The sequence below is a fragment of the Lissotriton vulgaris genome, chromosome 11 (assembly GCF_964263255.1).
Source record: "Lissotriton vulgaris chromosome 11, aLisVul1.2, whole genome shotgun sequence".
Taxonomy (NCBI): Eukaryota; Metazoa; Chordata; class Amphibia; order Caudata; family Salamandridae; genus Lissotriton; species Lissotriton vulgaris.
In genome coordinates, this window is record NC_141699.1 from 1,107,318,909 (window position 1) to 1,107,338,059 (window position 19,151).

Here is a 19,151-nt window from a genome sequence, read left to right on the forward strand (position 1 = left end):
GTGAGACCTGCTCCCCACATAGTCCACATAAAGCAAAGCACAGCGCCGCGGGACCCGCGAAGCGGGTCCGGCTAGAGGTAGCGCTCTGACGTGAAGAAAGCGCTCAGGAAGAGATAGGCAATAGGGAGCTCCACTGGTGTCGAGAGTCCAATCCCAGCACAACTCTCACCTAGGAAGACAAAATCCAGCGAAGGTCAGTGTTCAAAGTTCTTTTAGCGTTTGAAGGGGGGGCGTGGCCAACAGGGAGAGCGGCACCAGGTGGTTGAGGTGAGGTCAGCAGCAGAGACTCTTGGAATCTGTAGTCCTGCTGCTGCCGCGCTCGCAGCCCTGCTGTACAGAAGTCCTCACTGGGTTTCAGCGAGACCTGCTCCCCACACAGTCCACACAAAGCAAAGCACAGCGCCGCGGGACCCGCAAAGCGGTTCCGGCTAGAGGTAGCGCTCTGACGTGAAGAAAGCGCTCAGGAAGAGATAGGCAATAGGGAGCTCCACTGGCGTCGAGAGTCCAATCCCAGCACAACTCTCACCTAGGAAGACAAAATCCAGCGAAGGTCAGTGTTCAAAGTTCTTTTAGCGTTTGAAGGGGGGTCGTGGTCAACAGGGAGAGCGGCACAAGGTGGTTGAGGTGAGGTCAGCAGCAGAGACTCTTGGAATCTGTAGTCCTGCTGCTGCCGCGCTCGCAGCCCTGCTGTACAGAAGTCCTCACTGGGTTTCAGCGAGACCTGCTCCCCACACAGTCCACACAAAGCAAAGCACAGCGCCGCGGGACCCGCTAAGCGGGTCCGGCTAGAGGTAGCGCTCTGACGTGAAGAAAGCGCTCAGGAAGAGATAGGCAATAGGGGGCTCCACTGGCGTCAAGAGTCCAATCCCAGCACAACTCTCACCTAGGAAGACAAAATTAGTAGAAACACTGCATACGCAAGAGAGATTGAGATTGTAAGAAAAAACTGAGGAGAGATTTAGAAATTTGAAAATGTTTCTTAGACTTAGAATACATCAAGGGATATAGGGAGTGATTTGAATGATGTCTGAGAAATAAAATGATTGGAAAGCTTCAGAAATGATTGGAAGGAGTGATTTTAGTTATAGTTACAGAAATCATATGTTGGGTAATGACCCTATATTCAGGGGCATTTATCATGTCTGCGGTAAAACAGTTGATTTTAACATTTTATTCCAGGAATGTTGCATTAGTATTTCAGAGAGTTTATCATGTGAGTGAAATGAAAGAAGTGAATGAAATGAGCTTCAGTGTGACTCATTTTTTTGTCAATTGTTAATGGATATATTTGGTGTATTGATTCCTCCTATTAATGTGGCTTTGAAAGATGTCAAGATTAGAAAGTTTTCTACATTGATAGATCAAGTGTCTGCTAATATTTCAGGTGCCGTGCCTAAACCTAATGAAGACATGATATATCTATATATATAATCTTGTGCACTTGTTTCGTAAATGCTCCACACATTCTATTTTGCCCCTGTCAATAGTTAAAAATAAATGCCTAAAAAGTACATATTTTTTTCTACTTGGTCACAGGTAGTCACCAGAAGTTCCACAGTGGCTCTGATAAGGAGGCAGTAATTATGACATTGAAAATAGGACCAGGCCTTGTATCACCTTTCAATCAGACGGGTGGTGTACTGTGGGTGGGAAGCATGCACAGTCTTTCCCAGTGTTGTTTTCAATTCCTTTTTCCATCTAAGGAAGGTCTGGCTTTTCTAATGCTCTTTGCGTACAGCAAAAGCTCTTCAGGTGGCTTGTGGTCCTCCAATGCTGTGTCTTTTTTTTTAACAGTTCTGTTTGGTGTATATTGTCCTCTCTTGCCTCTAACATGCACTAAAATATATATGGCACCATGTTCAGAAATTAAGCTGCACCTTATCTAAAAAAACACCTAACCTGAGACTGCAAATCTACAAGCTTAACCATAAAAGGGACCTACAAGAAAGTGGTTCATTTGATGTGAAGGGTGTGGGTTGTTTACAAGAAATTAATCTGCAATATTTTGTCTGCTGGGAACTAACACCCTCCATTTAACTCTCTCAGGGTACTAAGGAACAGCAGTCCAAGGCCTACTCAGGGAAGGTGATGCAGGCTAGTACCCCAGTTGCTGGCACAAAACATACAAAACACAATTACTGCATGTCCAATCAGTGCTTCAACTTGTAAAATGGAAAAGCAATCTATTACTCATACACTGCTCAATAACCCATTAATTTACAAATATATACTTGGAGGCAGGTGTAAATGCCACTGGTGACTCCATCCCAACAGTCATGCCCCTTACATGCCCTGTGATCTCATTTGTGTATGGGTTTTTCTATGGTGGCGGAAAGATCTGGAAACTCTCCACCTCTGCCCAATTATAGGGTGACACATCATCACTCCACTTGTACCCTGATCCTCCTGCACAGGATTTTGGGAATTTCCAAGATGGGGCTGTCAAGTAGTCTGTTGAAAGACAATATCTGAGAAACTAAGCCCTGACCCTAACCGGTGCAGAAACCTGGTCCTTTCCCACCAAAAAATCATAGAGCAGATTCTATTGAGATTGACTCTAGAGGTCTATCTACCCTTCTTTGTTTCTGTAGAATGGAGTCTTCCTAGGCCAGGTGCAATGTAAAAAGTATTTAGCACATGTAGATTCTATCCCTACTCCCTACCCCCCGGAACATGCTTAATTTCTGGGTAATCACCTTCTTTTTTTTATTTAAATCTTTTTATTTGGGATTTTACAGTGCATCATAGGAAAAAAAATACAGGTACTAATAAATTAATCCGGTCATGAACAAGAATAATCCTATATTGGTTATCAACAACAGTTCATAAATACAATCTATAAACAATAAATAGCGGAATACATCTTATCTTACAATGCAAAACAATTCATCGAATAAGACAGAGAGATAAAAGCAGATAATAGAATAAGAAACCAGTAAAAACTCCAATAGTTACAGCTTATTCTGCTTCCAATTAGTTACTGGGGCCCATATCTTCCTACCAAACTCTCTTCGTTTCGCCCCTTTTTGTTCGTACAAGCACGATTCGATATTATGGATTCCCAGAAATCTAGAAAGCCCCATTTGGAAGGACGGAGCCACCACATCCTTCCACCCCGCTGAGATTAAGATCCTAAGCACGGCCACAGAAATAAAAACAAGGGCTTCTTCCTCTTTCCCCAGCTTTTGATTAAAATCAATGCCCGTAATTGCTAAGGTAGGGGATAGGACGATCTTTTTACCTAGCAGCCCCTCCCAGAGCTTCTCAATCTCATTCTTCACAGGGGTCAAGAGTTTACAATTACAAAACATATGCAATATATCTGCTTGTCCAGCCCCACATCTACGACAGGTATCGTCATCCCTCTGACCCCAGGAAAACAATTTAGAGGGTGTGTAGTATAAATTAAAGACAGTTTTGTAATGCTGGGCCCGTAAATTTGAGGCTCTAAGGATCTTTTTATTCAATAGTAGAGCCAGGTCTAAATCTACATCAGGGTTCCCAAGTTTCCTAGACCATGCTGCTTCCACTTTATCGACATCGTCTTGAACTTCCAAAAGAAGTATATTATACAAAATCTTGATTTTTTTACATCCTTTAGTCAAGGCCTCTAAAAGCGGGCAGTTGTCCTGAGGTAGTGGTTTTGGTCTGAGTGCCTTCAAAGATCGAAACAGTTGACCATAAACAAACCAATGATTGGAGGGGATTCCGAACCTATTTTGCAAGGCCAAAAAGCTTACAACTACATCTCCATTCATTACTTCTCCCAGAGTCCTAATGCCCAACCCCCTCCAGATTTTAAAGGTCCTATCTGCCCCTATCCCTGAAAAGAGGCTCGAGTTATAGATCTGTAGGAATGGATTAACCTTTGGGATGTTACACTGCTTTCGACAGGCCATCCACACCCGCCAAACACTATCTATACCTTATACCTGGCTTTCTTATAAAATCTACGGTCCACTTCGCAAAGCATTAAGCCCATCGCCTTCCTACCTAACAGCAGCTCATAAATAGAGGGGGGTTGATGATCTTCAAAATTTACATCGTTAGAACATGCCTCTGTCCGAAAAAGTACCGACATTTGAGATAAAAGACAGGTCCAATGGTACAGCCTTAGATTCGGCAGAGATAGCCCACCCCTTTCTCTTGGAAGTGACAATAAATTTGTTGACCGCCTTACTTTCCCAAATTGCCAGATAAATCTAATACAGACCGATTCCAAATTTTTAATTATTTTCTCTTCCAGGAGTAGCAGTATAGCCCTAAAGAGATATAATATCTTAGGGAACATTGTCATCTTGACCGCATTAACCCTCCTTCTTGTGTGAGGAGGCCCTTGATCCATTAGCAGGGTAATTACCATGACCCAGTAGTGTGAATCAAAGGCACACATATAATTAGGAGCCTATTCAGAGAAAAATGTATCTTGAAGTGCCACAAGGAGTGCAGATGTGTGGAATTTAATGTCAGATCTGAATTCAGTATCCTGACTTACCATAATATTGGTGTGTCAACTGATTCTTTAGGTCTAACTATGACAAAACTGCAGTTTGGTGCAGAATTCAAGATTTTGCCCATAGTGTATAACACAACAAAGCACTCTGAATAATTTTATAAGGCCTGCACAAGTCAATACCAATCCATGAAAGGTACTTTTTGGTTCAGGCTACATATGTACAGGTCGACTACGTTTTAGCATAGTACTAAGCATTGAGCCCGCACACATGTGCGTGCATGTGTTCACATTCAACTAGTCCAGAGCTTATTACCCTAGCCGCTCTGGGCCTTATCATAAAAAAATGAACACTTTGTTTTTGCAATCCCTATTCTATGATAACAGAGCTTATAGTGACTGAGACTTTGGTAGTGAGACTCATTCACAGCAAAAGTCCATAAACCAGGGTGTCCAAAAAGTGCATAATCCAGAAGGATTAAATATGCGGAATTCATTTGTCATAGTACTATTTCATTTGGAAGCAAAACTCATTCAGATCATTTCTCAGAAGGATGATATTTGGAAATTTGCATGTGCAACCTTCTCTTGTATGATTAAACGGTGGTTGAATAAAGTGTTCTTTTAATAAGGTCATGTTTCTTTCTGCAGGTTCGGTTTATTCTGGTACAGAAGATTCTGTATGTTTGGGACGGCCCTGAGAACCAGTTCACGAAAATTGGGTATGCCTAATTTCCTCTACACAAATAAATGAGAAATTGTTTGCATCCAGCCATAACTTGATATTTTGGGAGTGGGGGAAGTTCAGGCATCCTATCACCTCAGACATCATAGACCTGTTAACACCTGGCATAGCCTTGAGCCAGAGCCCTTCCTCCTGTGATGACAAGTCACACAACTTGCAAGACGAACAAAAGTCCCACCATCTTCAAGACTTATAAAAGACAATCCTTATGTGCCATCCAAACAGAGCCTGCTAAAGTGAACCATTTTAACGATAAACATAACTGTATTATATCTGTTTATAAACCAATAGAATCTCTTTTCCTCTTTGTTATACCCAATAGATATTTCTCTGGCTGCCTATAACCAGAGCATGCCATCACACCTGATCCTAGCCTTTCGTAGATCTGATGTTCCTTGACCTCCAGTTCATGCTGGTCTAAGCAGTTCCTCTCCCTTCAGTTCCTGGTCCTGCTGTGCCTGGTCATCATTCTTGTGTACTCCTGTCCCTAGTTATTTCAATGCTAGGCCTCCTGTTTCACAGGCTCCTGGACCTTTTCTTCCACCATGGCTTAATTCTCGCCCACCAGTTCTCATAGTCCTTTTCACCTGATTATATAATTCTCTGGTTTGCTTGTTCCTACCTTCTGCTCATGCCCCTGTAGTCCTGGTCTTAGTTCTGGTACTCCTTTGTCTGGTCCTTGTGTATCAGGTTTCCTGGTGCTGGTCCCACTAGCCTAGGTTTCTCAGGCTCCCAGGGTAACCCTAGTCCTACTAGTCCTCCTGGTCTCCTGGTTTGCCTGCACCACCTTCTTCTTGTCCATCCGACCTTGGCCACCTCTATCAAAGTCCTTCTAGTAATGCTCCTCCTAGGTCTAGTGTTTCTCATCCCTGTGGTACTGGTCCTCTTAGTTCCCAAGTGCGTGTTACCCTGGTTCATGAAGTCCTTGCCACCCTAGTTAAGAACGCTCCTGATTCTGACACTCAATGAGCTTCTGATGCTAGCCCCACTGGGCCTAGACTTCCTGATCCTTTATATACCTCTTGGTCATTTTGATCTAGGGCCTACTCGTCCTGGTCACACTGGTCATTTCTGGTTGTGGTCTTCACGATCCTGGTCCATTCGCTTTTGGCCTCTTGGTCCTCCTTGATCTGATCTCTCTGGTCTTGGCCCTCTTTTCTCCGATCCTTCTTTCTATTGGTCTCCTGGTATTGGCCCTCTTTGCGCTGTCTACCTGGGTCTGATACTCCTGGCCCTGGTCGTCATCGTCCTTCTGGTTCTGGTCAGTGCACTCATGCCATCCTAGCGCTCCAGGTGTCATTATGATCCAGGGCCTACTGTTCTTTCTATGCTGGGTCCCTATTTTACTTTGGGTCCTTGTCCTCTGAGTTCAGAACCCCCTCTTCCACATCCGCCTGCCTGGCCCTCCTGATCCTTTTCACCCTTGTCCTGATACCCCTAGGCCTATTGTTCCTTATCCTGTTCCTCATCTATTAGTTACCGGTCCCTCTGGCAATAATGACCCTGGTCCTCATGGTTTAGTTCTCCTTGAGCCTGTTTCTTCCAGTCCTGGTCCTTGTAGCTCTGGCTATCCCAGCCCTCCTGGTAATCCACCTCCTGGCGCTTATTCTCCTAGTGATTGTCATTCCCATCCTATTGGTTCTCCTTACACCCCCAGCCCTGGTCCACAAAGTCTTAATTCAGGTACAGCCTTGTCACTCAGATTTATATTTTTTGGACTTCTAGATTTCTTTCAAGGACAGAAACCAGGGCTCTGTATAGAAATAACTTTGCCCACTTAAAACAATGCTTAATATGTTAAAAATCAAGAGTGCCATTCCTAAGATATATTGTACAGGTGACTACAATTTCATTGTGGCTGAAGGGACCACTCACAACATGAGACCAATAAGCATCTATCTCTGAATCCCACTCTGCTGGGTGAACAGTAAGATAACGGGTGTTTATTCAGCCGGCAGCTGAGGGAACTTCTCCTGTGGATGTCTCCTCATTCCACAGACGTCCCATTACTGTGTCCCACTCAATTTACGTCCTGCAAGAGTCCCAAAGTACTGTGCTCCCAAGCACTGACTGTCTACTGTAAAAGCCCAGATGCAAACTATGTGTCTGCATTCCCCGTTTGCTGCTGCTTCTCGACTGCGGCTGTGCTGCCAGGTCTGAAATACTAAGGGGCTTATTAGCAACGGCCAGCGGTAAATATCGCTGGCCGTGCATAGCGATAATATAATTATCGCAGGCTATCTCTGCTTTTTATCGCCCTGGTAGCACGGTATTAACAACGCGTTACTCCAGGGGGATAAAAATACCAGAGATAGCGAGTTTATCGCCCTTTTGCAGGGAACATCGCTGGTTTTCCAGCAATGTTCACTGCAAAAGGGCGATAACCTTGCTGATATGAACCACAGGGTCGTATCAGCATAATCCACCCCCTGTGTTGGGGATGGATAAGTTAGGATTTTAGCAGACGTTAGATTTTGGCGAAAACAGCTGTTTTCACCAAAATCTAATGTGTGCTAAAATCATGTGGGCTGCCTTGTAAATATTGCGATGTAAACATCAGCGATATTTGCAAGGTAGTCCATCTGGGGTACGCTCAGTAACGCCCACTTTGTATCTCATTGGAGATGCAAAGGGAGGCGTTGGGAAAATGGTGCCAACATGCGATTACGCATGTTAGCACCCTTTTGTAAATAGGGCGCTGTTTTTATCTCCGCTTTTTGGCTTTGTAAGCCAAAAAAGCAGAGATAAAGCCCTTGTAAATATGCCCCTAAGCAAGTCCAATCTTCTTTAATAAGAAGTCTAAAGCTGGCACAAAGTCATTCATAAGAAGCCCAAAAAGAGCCTAGCCCTCAAAACCATCAAAATGAGGACCATGAACATTAAATAAAACATATATATATAACATGCTTTGAACCTTACTCACTATTCTTTGCAGGCATCCAAATACTCCTAGAATGCAGCACAAAATATCTGTGTACCTTGTTCTGAACCCCCTGAAAAAGAAGTTTAATTTCTACATTTCTTATTTGAATATTAAAATAAAGTAAGAGTTTTTATTCAAAATTGATTTAATTGTTTTTTCATCTGTAAAAGTGTAGGTTAATTCATACACTTACCTTTGCACATACTTTTGTACATTTGTATATGCACTTATTTTCAAAAGTTTTACACACAATGGATGCATATTGCAAGATATCCACCACTCTACCATTGTTTGGCGTCCCCTTTTTCTTGCTAAATTAAGACCTCCTTCCCATTATGTATCTGGCTGGTGGTCAGATAGTACATCAGTTCTACTATTTACCCTGTGGCCATTATGTACTATTATTCTGGTGTCTGGTTAAATAGCCACCTTCTTTCCACAAAGGCCACTATGTGCGCATTGTTATGCTGGACTTTCACCAACAAGTCTCTGTTTTTAGTTCTGAACCTTCTCCATCCGCAGTTGTTTCTTCTTCCTGAGTCAAATCATCTTCCACATCAGCTATTCAACATTCAACCCATATTGCAGCAGGTCCTATGCTCGACCAGCCTTTCTTTCATCATATTGATACGCAGCTACCCTTCTATGTTACTCTCTATGGTGGACACACTCTTCTCATCTATAGAAGGAGGCTGCTCTGACCTTTATTGCTTCTTTTCATTGGGTAATTTAGTCTGTCCTATGGTCAGATCCCTCCCACTCTGATTTACACCTCGCCCTCTTCCGGTTAGAGGCGAGTTGCGTTTGCTTTTGTTAACTTTTCCCATGTATTGTTGGTTACTCGATGCCTCTAGTTAATATGGAGGCTCCACCATGGCTCGCCCGCCCACTCCGATCCTCAGGAAGCCCATTGGATTCTTGGATATTTATGGAAGGTACTAGATCTCCAGGGCCAGGTCAGACACTGCTTTGAAACATCCCATTCTAGGGGTTTCGCACTCCGCCGTTTACCTCACAAAGTTGTGCATCGCAGTATTGTCTCCACTTCCAGTGCAAGACACTTGCCACCTCCCTCTAACCTTAGAGCACTGTGCCTCTAGACACGTTGGCTCAATGGAGCAGATTCTCTCAAGCTGCAGAAGGTATGGTGACCGAGATTTATCAACATTTGACAACTTGCGCCGTTTCAAATAGAGAGGGCAGAAATGCCCCTTATTTACCAAGATGTGGCGCATTCCTGCTCTCTCACTGCGCCGGCTCCCTTTTGGCTGCCTAGCACCAACAAAGGCACCCTTGTACCATGGTGAAAGGGTGTCTGTTTTGCAGGCAGGTTTTTGTGCAAGAAGGAGCACTTTCCTGCACAAAACCCACCCTTAGAGCCATTCCTCATTCTAAGTGTTTTGCAGAATGCAGCACAGTTAGAAAGAGAAAAAAAAATGAGAAGAAATAAAGATATTTCTTTGCGTGGCACCTACATCGAGAAGTTGTACAATTCTGACACATTCCTAGGTTTACTACCCTTGGGACATCTGGGAGTATGTCAAGAAGCATGGATGGATGCATGGGAACACACACTTTCCACCCATGTAACACGTACCAGTGCAGAATAATGCAAGGAAGAGACTTTCTCAGCCTTGGGTTGCTCTAGATTTGCCGTGCAGGGCCACACAAGGTGGCTTTGCGTGGCTTGGTAAATCTGACTTAAGGATTGGATTGCCCTTGGGTCCCCCTGAGAGACGCATGTGCAATGCAGTCCTTTGATGAACCTGGGCCCTAGTGTGTATTGATGTGTTTGTTGGCTGATGTGTGTGCAGCACCTGGGACTCATCCTGACACGCCACTGATTGTATGTCAGTTTATTACACAGTCTGTATGCCAAGCTGGCTGAGGCATTACCAATGGATGCACTATGCCACCTACAGCCCATGGGGCCTCTCTTTATCCTTCTCAGAGGGAAGAAAGACTAAGTTAGGTTAAAGATTATTTTCTGTAGTTGTTTGAAGGTGTGTGCAGCAGGCGCTTTAACACAATGAACTCTCTTAATAGGCTTAGCTCTATGGGTAGTAAATAACTTGAAGTAGGCACACAAGGAGGCATTTTGGTTCAATGTAGATGTTTCAGAATTTGGAAACTACATTATATGCAAACTAATGTTCTGTGTTCTCATTTCAGGGCTCTGGAAGACAAGTACTCCTGCACTGACATGCACACAATGTTTGGATCCGGATTCACAAGTGAGGAGCAGGAAATCGGGTAGGAAACCTGTGGCCCAGTACTCAAAATGAAGAGCACATTCCAATGTATTGATGTTAGGTGCCCTACTCTCTAGCAAAGCACTTACACGCACTTGGCAAAATTAGGATTTTGCAAGAACTCTTTGAAAATGTATGGGGCTAATTTTCTGAGAACTTCCACTGCACACAAAATATTTTGGGGAAGTCAAGTAGAATTGTTTCTACATGCATAGTTGCCAAACTGCATATTTTGTTGTAATAAGTTGTGTGTGAAACTCACATAACTTCCTTTCACAAAATGATACAAAATGCCAATCCTGCACTTAGGGCTATGTTTTAGGTAAACTGCATCCTTCTACCCATGCTGGACATGAGGAGGCATATCATTCTAAAGAAATAGCACTAAAAACACAAGTACCGCAAACAACAGCCGTTCATCTTCTGGTAGTGCGCGTTGCTCCTGCGCTCCCACAGAATGATCTTGCTGTTCAAAGATGGCCACCACCTTCATGGTAAGCTGCCATGTTAGGCTTTGGCAGTTATTGTAACAAGGAGCAAAGTATCAGTGAGATGTTACAGAGGTTTCTGCTGTGCCTTCTATGAGCCAAGATCAGTGTAAAGGGACAATTGGCTCCATTATCTGAAGTGACAACAGTGCTGCAGGCAGTGGGTGTGCACACTCCTCACACACCAGAGATCTTCACAGCCACCTCCTGTGATCCACTGCTTGTTCCTTTCATTCCACACATAGGTCAGAGGTGGCAGATGCAGGACTGTCAATATCCCCTTGCCCATGAATTAGAATCATATCAAGTCCGGCTTTTCTTTGCACTCAAGCACTTGTAGTCCTGTTTAAAGCATCATATATAGAGCACTGCAAGAGAGCAATGAGCAAACCTGGACGGGAGAAGCTGCTCATGCATGGACCTTAGAAACGTCACAGCTCTGATGATGCAGCATGCACTTGGACATTAGAGGAAGATGCAATCAGATGCAACAACTGTTTAACCATAGTTTGCATCCTTGAGGGTAAATGTTCCCTTCATCCATGACTAAAGCAGCTTGGAGTAGTGTAAGAATCAGTCCACAGCCAGGCGGAGTCAATGTCTCGCAATTCTGATAAGGTCATGGGATCTGAGGCGTGGCGGGTATATCCACACTTGTGCTCAGTGTGCTGGAAACTCAGGAAGGAATGGTTTATACAGGTTGTGTGTTCTCAGTGTTTATTACTAACCAAGGAACTGTTCTTTGTAGAAAACTAATCTGCGGACCCAATGCTATTGAAGTTGAGTTAGTCCCAGTTTGGAAACTGCTCTTCAAAGAGGTAGGAGGAGCTCCTGGATTCTTACTTTGTGCAGAAAACAACCAAATAAATAACTCAGTTAACTGTCTGATAAGAGATTTTAATAGGTTAATTGATTATTAATTAGGTCAGTACAATGACAGCTCTGATAGGTGTAATTGGCTAATTTAATATATAGAGTTTCAAATATTCTACATCATAGCTGTAACTTGAATCCAATGCATAATTTCAAACCTTTGCCTGCATTTATGCATTGTTACTGTTCTCTTGGTGGTAATTGACCAAGCAATATGTAACAAATACTTAGCTAGCCCTAAAACCTGTACTCCCAATTTAAATTAATTATAATAATATCCAGGCATATTATGGTATTATGCCCAGTCTCTAAGTCAGCCCCCCTCAATGTGACCCCCACTCCTCAGACCCAGTGCTCTCTTGCAACTTGCACTAGTTCTAATTCAAACCATACCTACCTTGAAAATAACTAGTTTACTGATTAATGTCAATAATCTAACTAATCTGTGAAAGCTACTTATATCTGTTTTCTCTTTGTTCTACACAGGTTCTAAATCCCTTTTACTTGTTCCAAGTTGTTGCTATGACTCTTTGGATGTACCTTGGAAACATTGAAGTTCCCTGTGTCATCCTCTTTTTGACTCTAGTTTCTGTCATAATCACTACCTATGACCTCCATAAGGTGAGTGCCTTGACATTTCTTTGGTAGAGGCTTTGATAGGCTCGCACTTGGACAGGATGATAAAAAGGTTGCCCTCCAGCAAAATGAATGGAAAATCTAGCTAAAGGGAAATAGTTTGGCAACACCGGGGTGCAACAATTATACCTCAAGCTGACCTAAAGGTACTGCCAAGGCTAAAACATGCATTCAGTGCTGCTGCTCTCACTGGGTGAGGGAAAACTATATCTTACCATACTGTACCTTTTTGTACCATACCATATCATACCTTCTGTATATCACTATAATTCATATACCATATCTTACCATACAAATACAGGCCGTACCATCCTATCGTATAAAACAATCCATACACCACACCACACCATACTATACCTTTTGTATAACACTATAATCTCAAGAGTGTCCAAAGTTTTGTGACATACACATTAGTCAAATGGTTACAAGCTTTAAATGGGGTTAGTTTGTTTGTCAGTCTGAGTTGATGTGACAGTTAGTTCCAAAGTTTTGGACCTAGGGTCACAAACGTTTTGTTGCTCTATTACACATGTGCTAATCTTGGAGTCGGGTCTGCACCTGCAAGCTGTTAGACCTGCCAGACTTAGGGTGGTCTTTCTCCAAATGTTTTGCCTTTGCCCTCCACTTTTTTCTGAAATTCATCTTTGTTGTCTCTAGGACTCTGTGCACTTTACCACTGCTGCCCATTGCCAAAGTTCCTGTGCTGTCTCCCTTAATCAGGGTAAAATTGACTTAAATCTGATTTGGCATATTTCATTTTCTTTTAAGTCTCTTGGAGAGTGGTATACCATATACCCAGGGCCTGTGAATGAAATGCTAGTAGAGGGCCTGCAGCACTTATTGTGGCACCCACTTAAGTAGCCCTTTAAAATATGTCCCAGGCCTGCCTCGGCAGCCGGAATACAATTGTAAACTGCCAATTTAACTTGGCAATATACCCCCTTGCCAATCCTTACACGTTTCTTTTATTGCATATAAGCCGCCCATAAGGGATGCCCTAAGGTAGCCCCTAGGTCAGGGTGAATTGTAATTAAAAGGTTGGAATGCACTTTTAAGTTTAAGACCTGGTTCACCAACCTCTGGAAGGTGGCAAGGGGATTCTTCAAACTAATGGGCATCACTTTAAATAGAATGTGGCCCACTGGGGTGGAGGATGCTAACCTCTCCTTAGTCTCCTCAGTTAGGGTAACCTGCCAGTAACCAAAAGTCAAGTCAAAGGTACTCAGAAACATGGCAAACTCTAACCGATCTATGAGCTCATCAGCGTTGGGGATGGGCTGAGCATCAGTTATGGTAACTGAGTTGAGCCCCATCTCGGTCACACAAAACGTGATTCCTGGTGTGGTGCCCAGTGAGACAGCCCTGGGTACCAGCTGGGCTGGACCAGGAACTTCTGGAGTATTCAATGACTCCCAACTCTAGCATCTTAGAGACTTTCTATTTGATGCTGGCCCTTGCTATGTCAGTCAGCAAGTGAATTTCGTTTTTTAAGTTCAAGAAAATTTTATTTGATAGTAATAAGAGAGAAAACCAGGTGTCAAAACAAAGTACAATGTGATATCAAGTTAAAGACTCTGAGCAGAATAATAAAATCATACAAATGCAAACATTATAATAAAAGATATCTGGGTACAAGATGAGAGAAAAGGAAAAGGCAAAGAGAAAACATGTTAAGCATAAAATATGAAAAGCATGAAACATTGGAAAGAATTAAAACAAAATGGTACAATGGAGGATAATTGGAATGTATCGAGCGATTAAGGAGGTTTAGGAACTTCCGGTTGTGGAGGCGGAGGGTGAAACAAGCGTTTGCTACATGAGTCCAGATAAAGTGTGACAGGAGTCCATAAGTCCATGCGTTTAGTAGCCATACATGCCGGGAAAACATGAGCAGTATCGAGTCTATGGTTATGGCATACATTAAACCACCACGCCTTGAAGGAAATTTTGGAGAAGTCTTTCCAGTTGACCGTTATTTGTTGGAAGGCAGCGGCAAGTAATAGGTCAAGAATCTGAGGTTTTAGATCAACGTCATCCCAGCAAGGGGAGAGGCTACCCATAAAAACATGTGTGTGAGAAAAAGGGATAGAAGTGTGGAAAATTAAATTAATTTGAGCCCAAACCTGTAGCCAAAAACCACGAACATGAGTGCATAAAAATAACATATGAAATAAATTAGCTTGTGGTGACGAACAAGACCAGCATGTGTGGGGAGTATTAGGAAAGCGTTTGTGAAGGTCAGAGGGTGTGAAGAGGAGTCTATTGTAAATAAAAAACAAAGTCTGAGTGAGGGTTGCTGCTCTGGAAGATTTGCGAAGTTTGGTCCAGATTTTGTCCCAGAAGGAAACCGACCAAGAGACAGACAAATCATGCTCCCAGGACTCTTCCACTTTAGATTTAGGCCTTGGAGTCTCACCAGCGTGAAGGTATTTGTAAATAGCAGCAGCTTTTGGTGCAGTGCGTAAGAAGGAATGAAGTGTGGAAGAGGGAGTGGATGAAGCAGGAGGAGGGCAGGGCTGAGAGAGGTCATTGTATTTCGTTAGGACTGTGTTTTTAAGCAATTGGTATTTGCGTGCAAAGGAAGTGGGTAAGTCATAGAGGGAGCGAAGGGTGTCAAAAGATAAGAAAGAGGAGTGAGAAAAAAGTTGGGAGATCCACTGCAGCCCTCGAGTATGCCAGGTTTTCCAAAAAAAGGGTCTGTCATGTATGAGTAAGGACGTGTTATGCCATATGGGGGAGGAGAGGAAATCAGCAATGGTAGTAGGAGGTGAATGAGTGGAAGAGAGGAGTAATTTAGTGGTAAACTTATGAATCGGAGTAGAGATAGAAGTGGGTTTGCGAGAGAAGGAGAGGTATTCAGCAAAGGAGAAGGGAGAAAGAAGGAGGCGTTCAAATTTGGCCCATAGAGGACTTGGGGTGTCAGGGTCTTGTAGCCAGAAAGAGGCTTGCCTCAATTGGAACGCCTTGTGATAGGCTGGGAAGTCAGGAAAGTTAACCCCACCTTCTGATTTAGGACGAATCAGACGTGCTAGAGACATTCGTGGCTTCTTTTTATTCCAAAGAAAGGACATTAAAATAGAGTTGATCTTTTTGAAAAATTTGGAGGGGACAGGGACCGGAATATTGGAGAGGGTATAGAGAATAATGGGAGACAACATCATTTTAATAGTGTCTAGGCGACCCCACTAGGATAGGTAAAGGGGGTGCCACTTGGATGTGAGATCCGTTAATTTTTGAATGCATTTGGACATGCACAAGGAAACAGTGTCTGGGATGGTAGGGGTAATATGCATTCCAAGGTACTTGATATTGGAAGGTTTCCACGTGAAATTAGAGGCGGCAAAATCGGGTTTGAATGTGAATTTAGTCAAGGGGAGGATCTCGCATTTATCGTTATTGAGTTTATAGCCAGATATTTGGGAAAAAGCATGGACTTCACTGAGAAAGGCAGGAATGGAAACGGAGGGGTTGGAGACAAATAGCAAAATGTCATCTGCATAGGCAGCTAGTTTGATGTGGGAATCTGACAGTTGGAAACCATGGATGGAGGGATTTTGACGGAGTTTGGAGAGGAAGGGTTCTAAGGCCAGATTAAAGAGAAAGGGAGATAAGGGACAGCCTTGGCGAACACCTCTTTTTAAATCAAAAAAGGAAGATATTTGACCGTTGGCACAAACCGCTGCACGTGGGTTGGAATAAAGTGGTGAAATTAATGATATAAAAACAGGACCGAAACCAAACCAACGGAGGGTGTGAAATAGATAAGTCCATTCGACCCTATCAAACGCCTTTTCGGCATCCAGGGCAATGGCCGCTAGGGGATGGGGTTAAAGGCGAGATTTAGAAAGAATATTGAAGAGGAGTCTGGTGTTATCAGTTATAAAACGACCTTTGACAAAGCCCGACTGTTCCTCACCCAAGAGGTCTGGAAGAAGAAGGTCGAGACGTGCTGCAAGAGACTTTGCAAAGATTTTATAGTCAATATTGACCAAAGAAATTGGCCTGTAGTTTTTGCAATGTTGAGGATCCTTCCCCTCCTTGGGTATGAGGCAAATATGGGCGTCTGAAAAAGAGCCTGAGGAGGAACCCAAGGAAAGGAAGGTGCCAATAAGGGAATGGAGTCTAGGGATAAAGAGCTTAGAAAAGTGGAGAAAAAATTCTACTGTGAAGCCGTCCGGCCCAGGGGTCTTGTCTTTCTGGAGGGATTGAAGCGCTTTGAGTAGTTCTTGTTGGGATATATCAAGTTCTAAGTGAGAGAGGTCAAGTGGAAAGTGAGATGGTTTGTGAATGGAGGAGAAAAATGTATCTAGAGAGTGGGAGGAAGGCTGAGTTTCAGAAGAGTATAAGGTCTTGTAGAAGGTAGAGAATTCAGTGAGGATGTCTGCGTCTGTATGTTTGAGATTGGAATTGGCGTCGTAGATTGATTCAATATTTGATTTATTGTGTTTCACCTTGAGATAATTGGCTAAGATCTTGCCAGCCTTATTTTTGCCTCCATAGAACTTGGCTCTAGATTTTAATAGGTACAAGGATGCGTCGTCCGTAGATTTTTTGTTAAATTTCATCTTAGCGCTAACCAGGGCGGTTAGAGTTTGCTGTGAGCGGGAAGTAAAATAAGAATGCTCCAATTTCTTAATATCCAGAAGGATAGCCTTAGTAAAATCGCGAGCAGCTCTACGTTTTTTAGCAACAAAGCCAATGAGGAAATCTCTTGCCGCCGCTTTAAAGGCATCCCAAATGGTGTGCTTGGGGACAGGGGAGTTATCATTTAGGGAGAAAAATTCATGGGAGAAGGAAGTGAAGGAGGTAATGAATTTAGGGTCTAGGAGGAGAGAATTGTTGAAACGCCAACGTTTAGGGCCTATTGATATGGGTAAGATGTCCAATTGAACTAATGTGGGGGCATGGTCAGAAAGTAAAATTGGACCAATTTCCGCATGAGTGAGAGTTTGGGCAATGTTGTGGGTAACAAAAATGTAATCAATTCGGGATTGGGAATGGTGACATGGAGAATAGAAAGTAAATTCCTGAAGTTCTGGGTTACATAGACGCCAAGCGTCTGTGAGTTTGTGTTGAGAAATAGCTTGAGAGAAGGATTTATGAGATTTGTTAGGGATGAAGTGTGCTTTGGAGTTCCTATCTAGAAAGGGGTCTAGGGGTTGATTGCAATCTCCTGCCAATATAAAATTATCATCAATGAATCTGGTGATGTGCTGGGAAAATGAGTGCCAAAAAATGGGATCACCAGTGGTAGGGGCATAAACGTTTAGCAGAGAAATTGGAACATTCTTGATAGAGAGTTTGGCATATATCCATCCAGGAAATCTGAGACTGCATGTGTGACACCTTGGAGGATGACTCTTGCAGAGATGTGAGAGAATGTTCTACAGTAGTCACTCTAGCATCCATCTGAGACCAATTATCAGTAAGGACCTGCAGTTTGGAATTAGTCTCTTCCATCTATGGCTTAAGGGCACGGATCTCTTCAAGTAATAACTCCATGGAGACAGCCGACGTGGATCCAGTCGGTGATGGAGGGTCTTTTTTGAGGCGTTTCGTGGTCGCTTTACCTGAAGGTACGATAGGCCGTTCCGTGTTAGACTGCGACATCTGGGTGGCAAGGTCCTGAGAGGCCTCAAGTTGCGCCAATGCAGTGAAGACTTTCGAATTTTTGATAAAAACTCGACGTGGAGTCTTGGGAGTGCGAGAGATTGCCCTTCTTTCCATAAAAAAGAGTTATAAGCAGTGAGGAACGCTTGAGTGTGGAAAGACACGCAAAGTCCCAAAAAAGTAGATGGAAAAAATAAGAGAAGGCTGTCTATTCTGAAATCAGGTGTGCCAAAAAGTTAGGAGGAGATGTATAGCAGTATTCATGCAGCTGAGTAAAGAAGGCGACACATTGACAAATGAGGCAGAAAAGCAATATGGCGGTGAAACGCTGATAATTGGCGCAGTATGACGCAAGAGAAGCTCTTCAGACGAGGTGTAATGTGCATGCAATCTGCACACATGAGGGGGAATGCGCCAGCATTTTGCAGAGAAGTGCCATCAATTGTAAAGAAATAAATGCAGGAAAGCGTAATGAGTACTGCGTTTATGGTAGAGAATAGGCTGGAGCTGCGCTTACATGCAGGTTATGAGAGGAAGCCTCAGTGGGACAAAATGGCCGCCAAAATTGCAATGTCTAAAAAACGCGCTGAAAATTGATTGAAAGGCGACGTTCCTGAAAGACAAGCGGCAGTGTTGCAATAATAAAGGCAGTGGCTCACCAAGAGCAGGTGGTGGGAGGTGAGGCTTCTCGTTTGGCAGGCATAATCCACGAGCGGATGCTCCGTAGCGAGCGTTGTGGAGATCCAAAATGGCGGTCGCGGCTTTCAGTGAACCGCGTCCGCCGAAAAATGAAGAAATACGGACCGCCGCTCGTTTGTTGCTGCATGGGGGACCGCCGTGTTGTCCCTGACATCCGAACTGGGAGGAGGAGATTTGCAGGTGCCTGGAGCAGAAAAAAGGTGGCAAAGTCCCTTATCGGCTCGGAGCGCTCACATCCGAGCTGCCGTCCTCGCCGGGCGCCAATCCACGCCCCCCGTGAATTTCGTTTTTGACAGGCAGGTTGTCACTAGGGTGGAGCTCGCAGAGTTTCACTAGGCGGAATTCTGCTGAGTTACTATAAAACTTAGTGACATTCCGCAAAGATCTGTGGACAAAGTTCCAGTGCAGTGCTGCTGTTATGGGGGCCATCATCATGTAGAACATTACTAGGTTCATGCACATTCGAATTCAG

General features: G+C 43.6%; 1 protein-coding gene across 1 annotated transcript in view; it reads left to right on the plus strand.

Annotated features, from left to right (window-relative positions):
* The window catches only part of LOC147684249 (putative cation-transporting ATPase 13A4), a 276,452-nt gene that overhangs the window by 55,081 nt on the left and 202,220 nt on the right, over positions 1–19,151 (plus strand). Inside the window, exons 4-7 of the mRNA XM_086944649.1 lie at positions 5,105–5,175; positions 10,294–10,374; positions 11,610–11,679; positions 12,221–12,355. Of these exons, the coding sequence (XP_086800775.1) occupies positions 5,105–5,175; positions 10,294–10,374; positions 11,610–11,679; positions 12,221–12,355 (357 nt within the window). The remainder of the gene's footprint in view (positions 1–5,104; positions 5,176–10,293; positions 10,375–11,609; positions 11,680–12,220; positions 12,356–19,151) is intronic.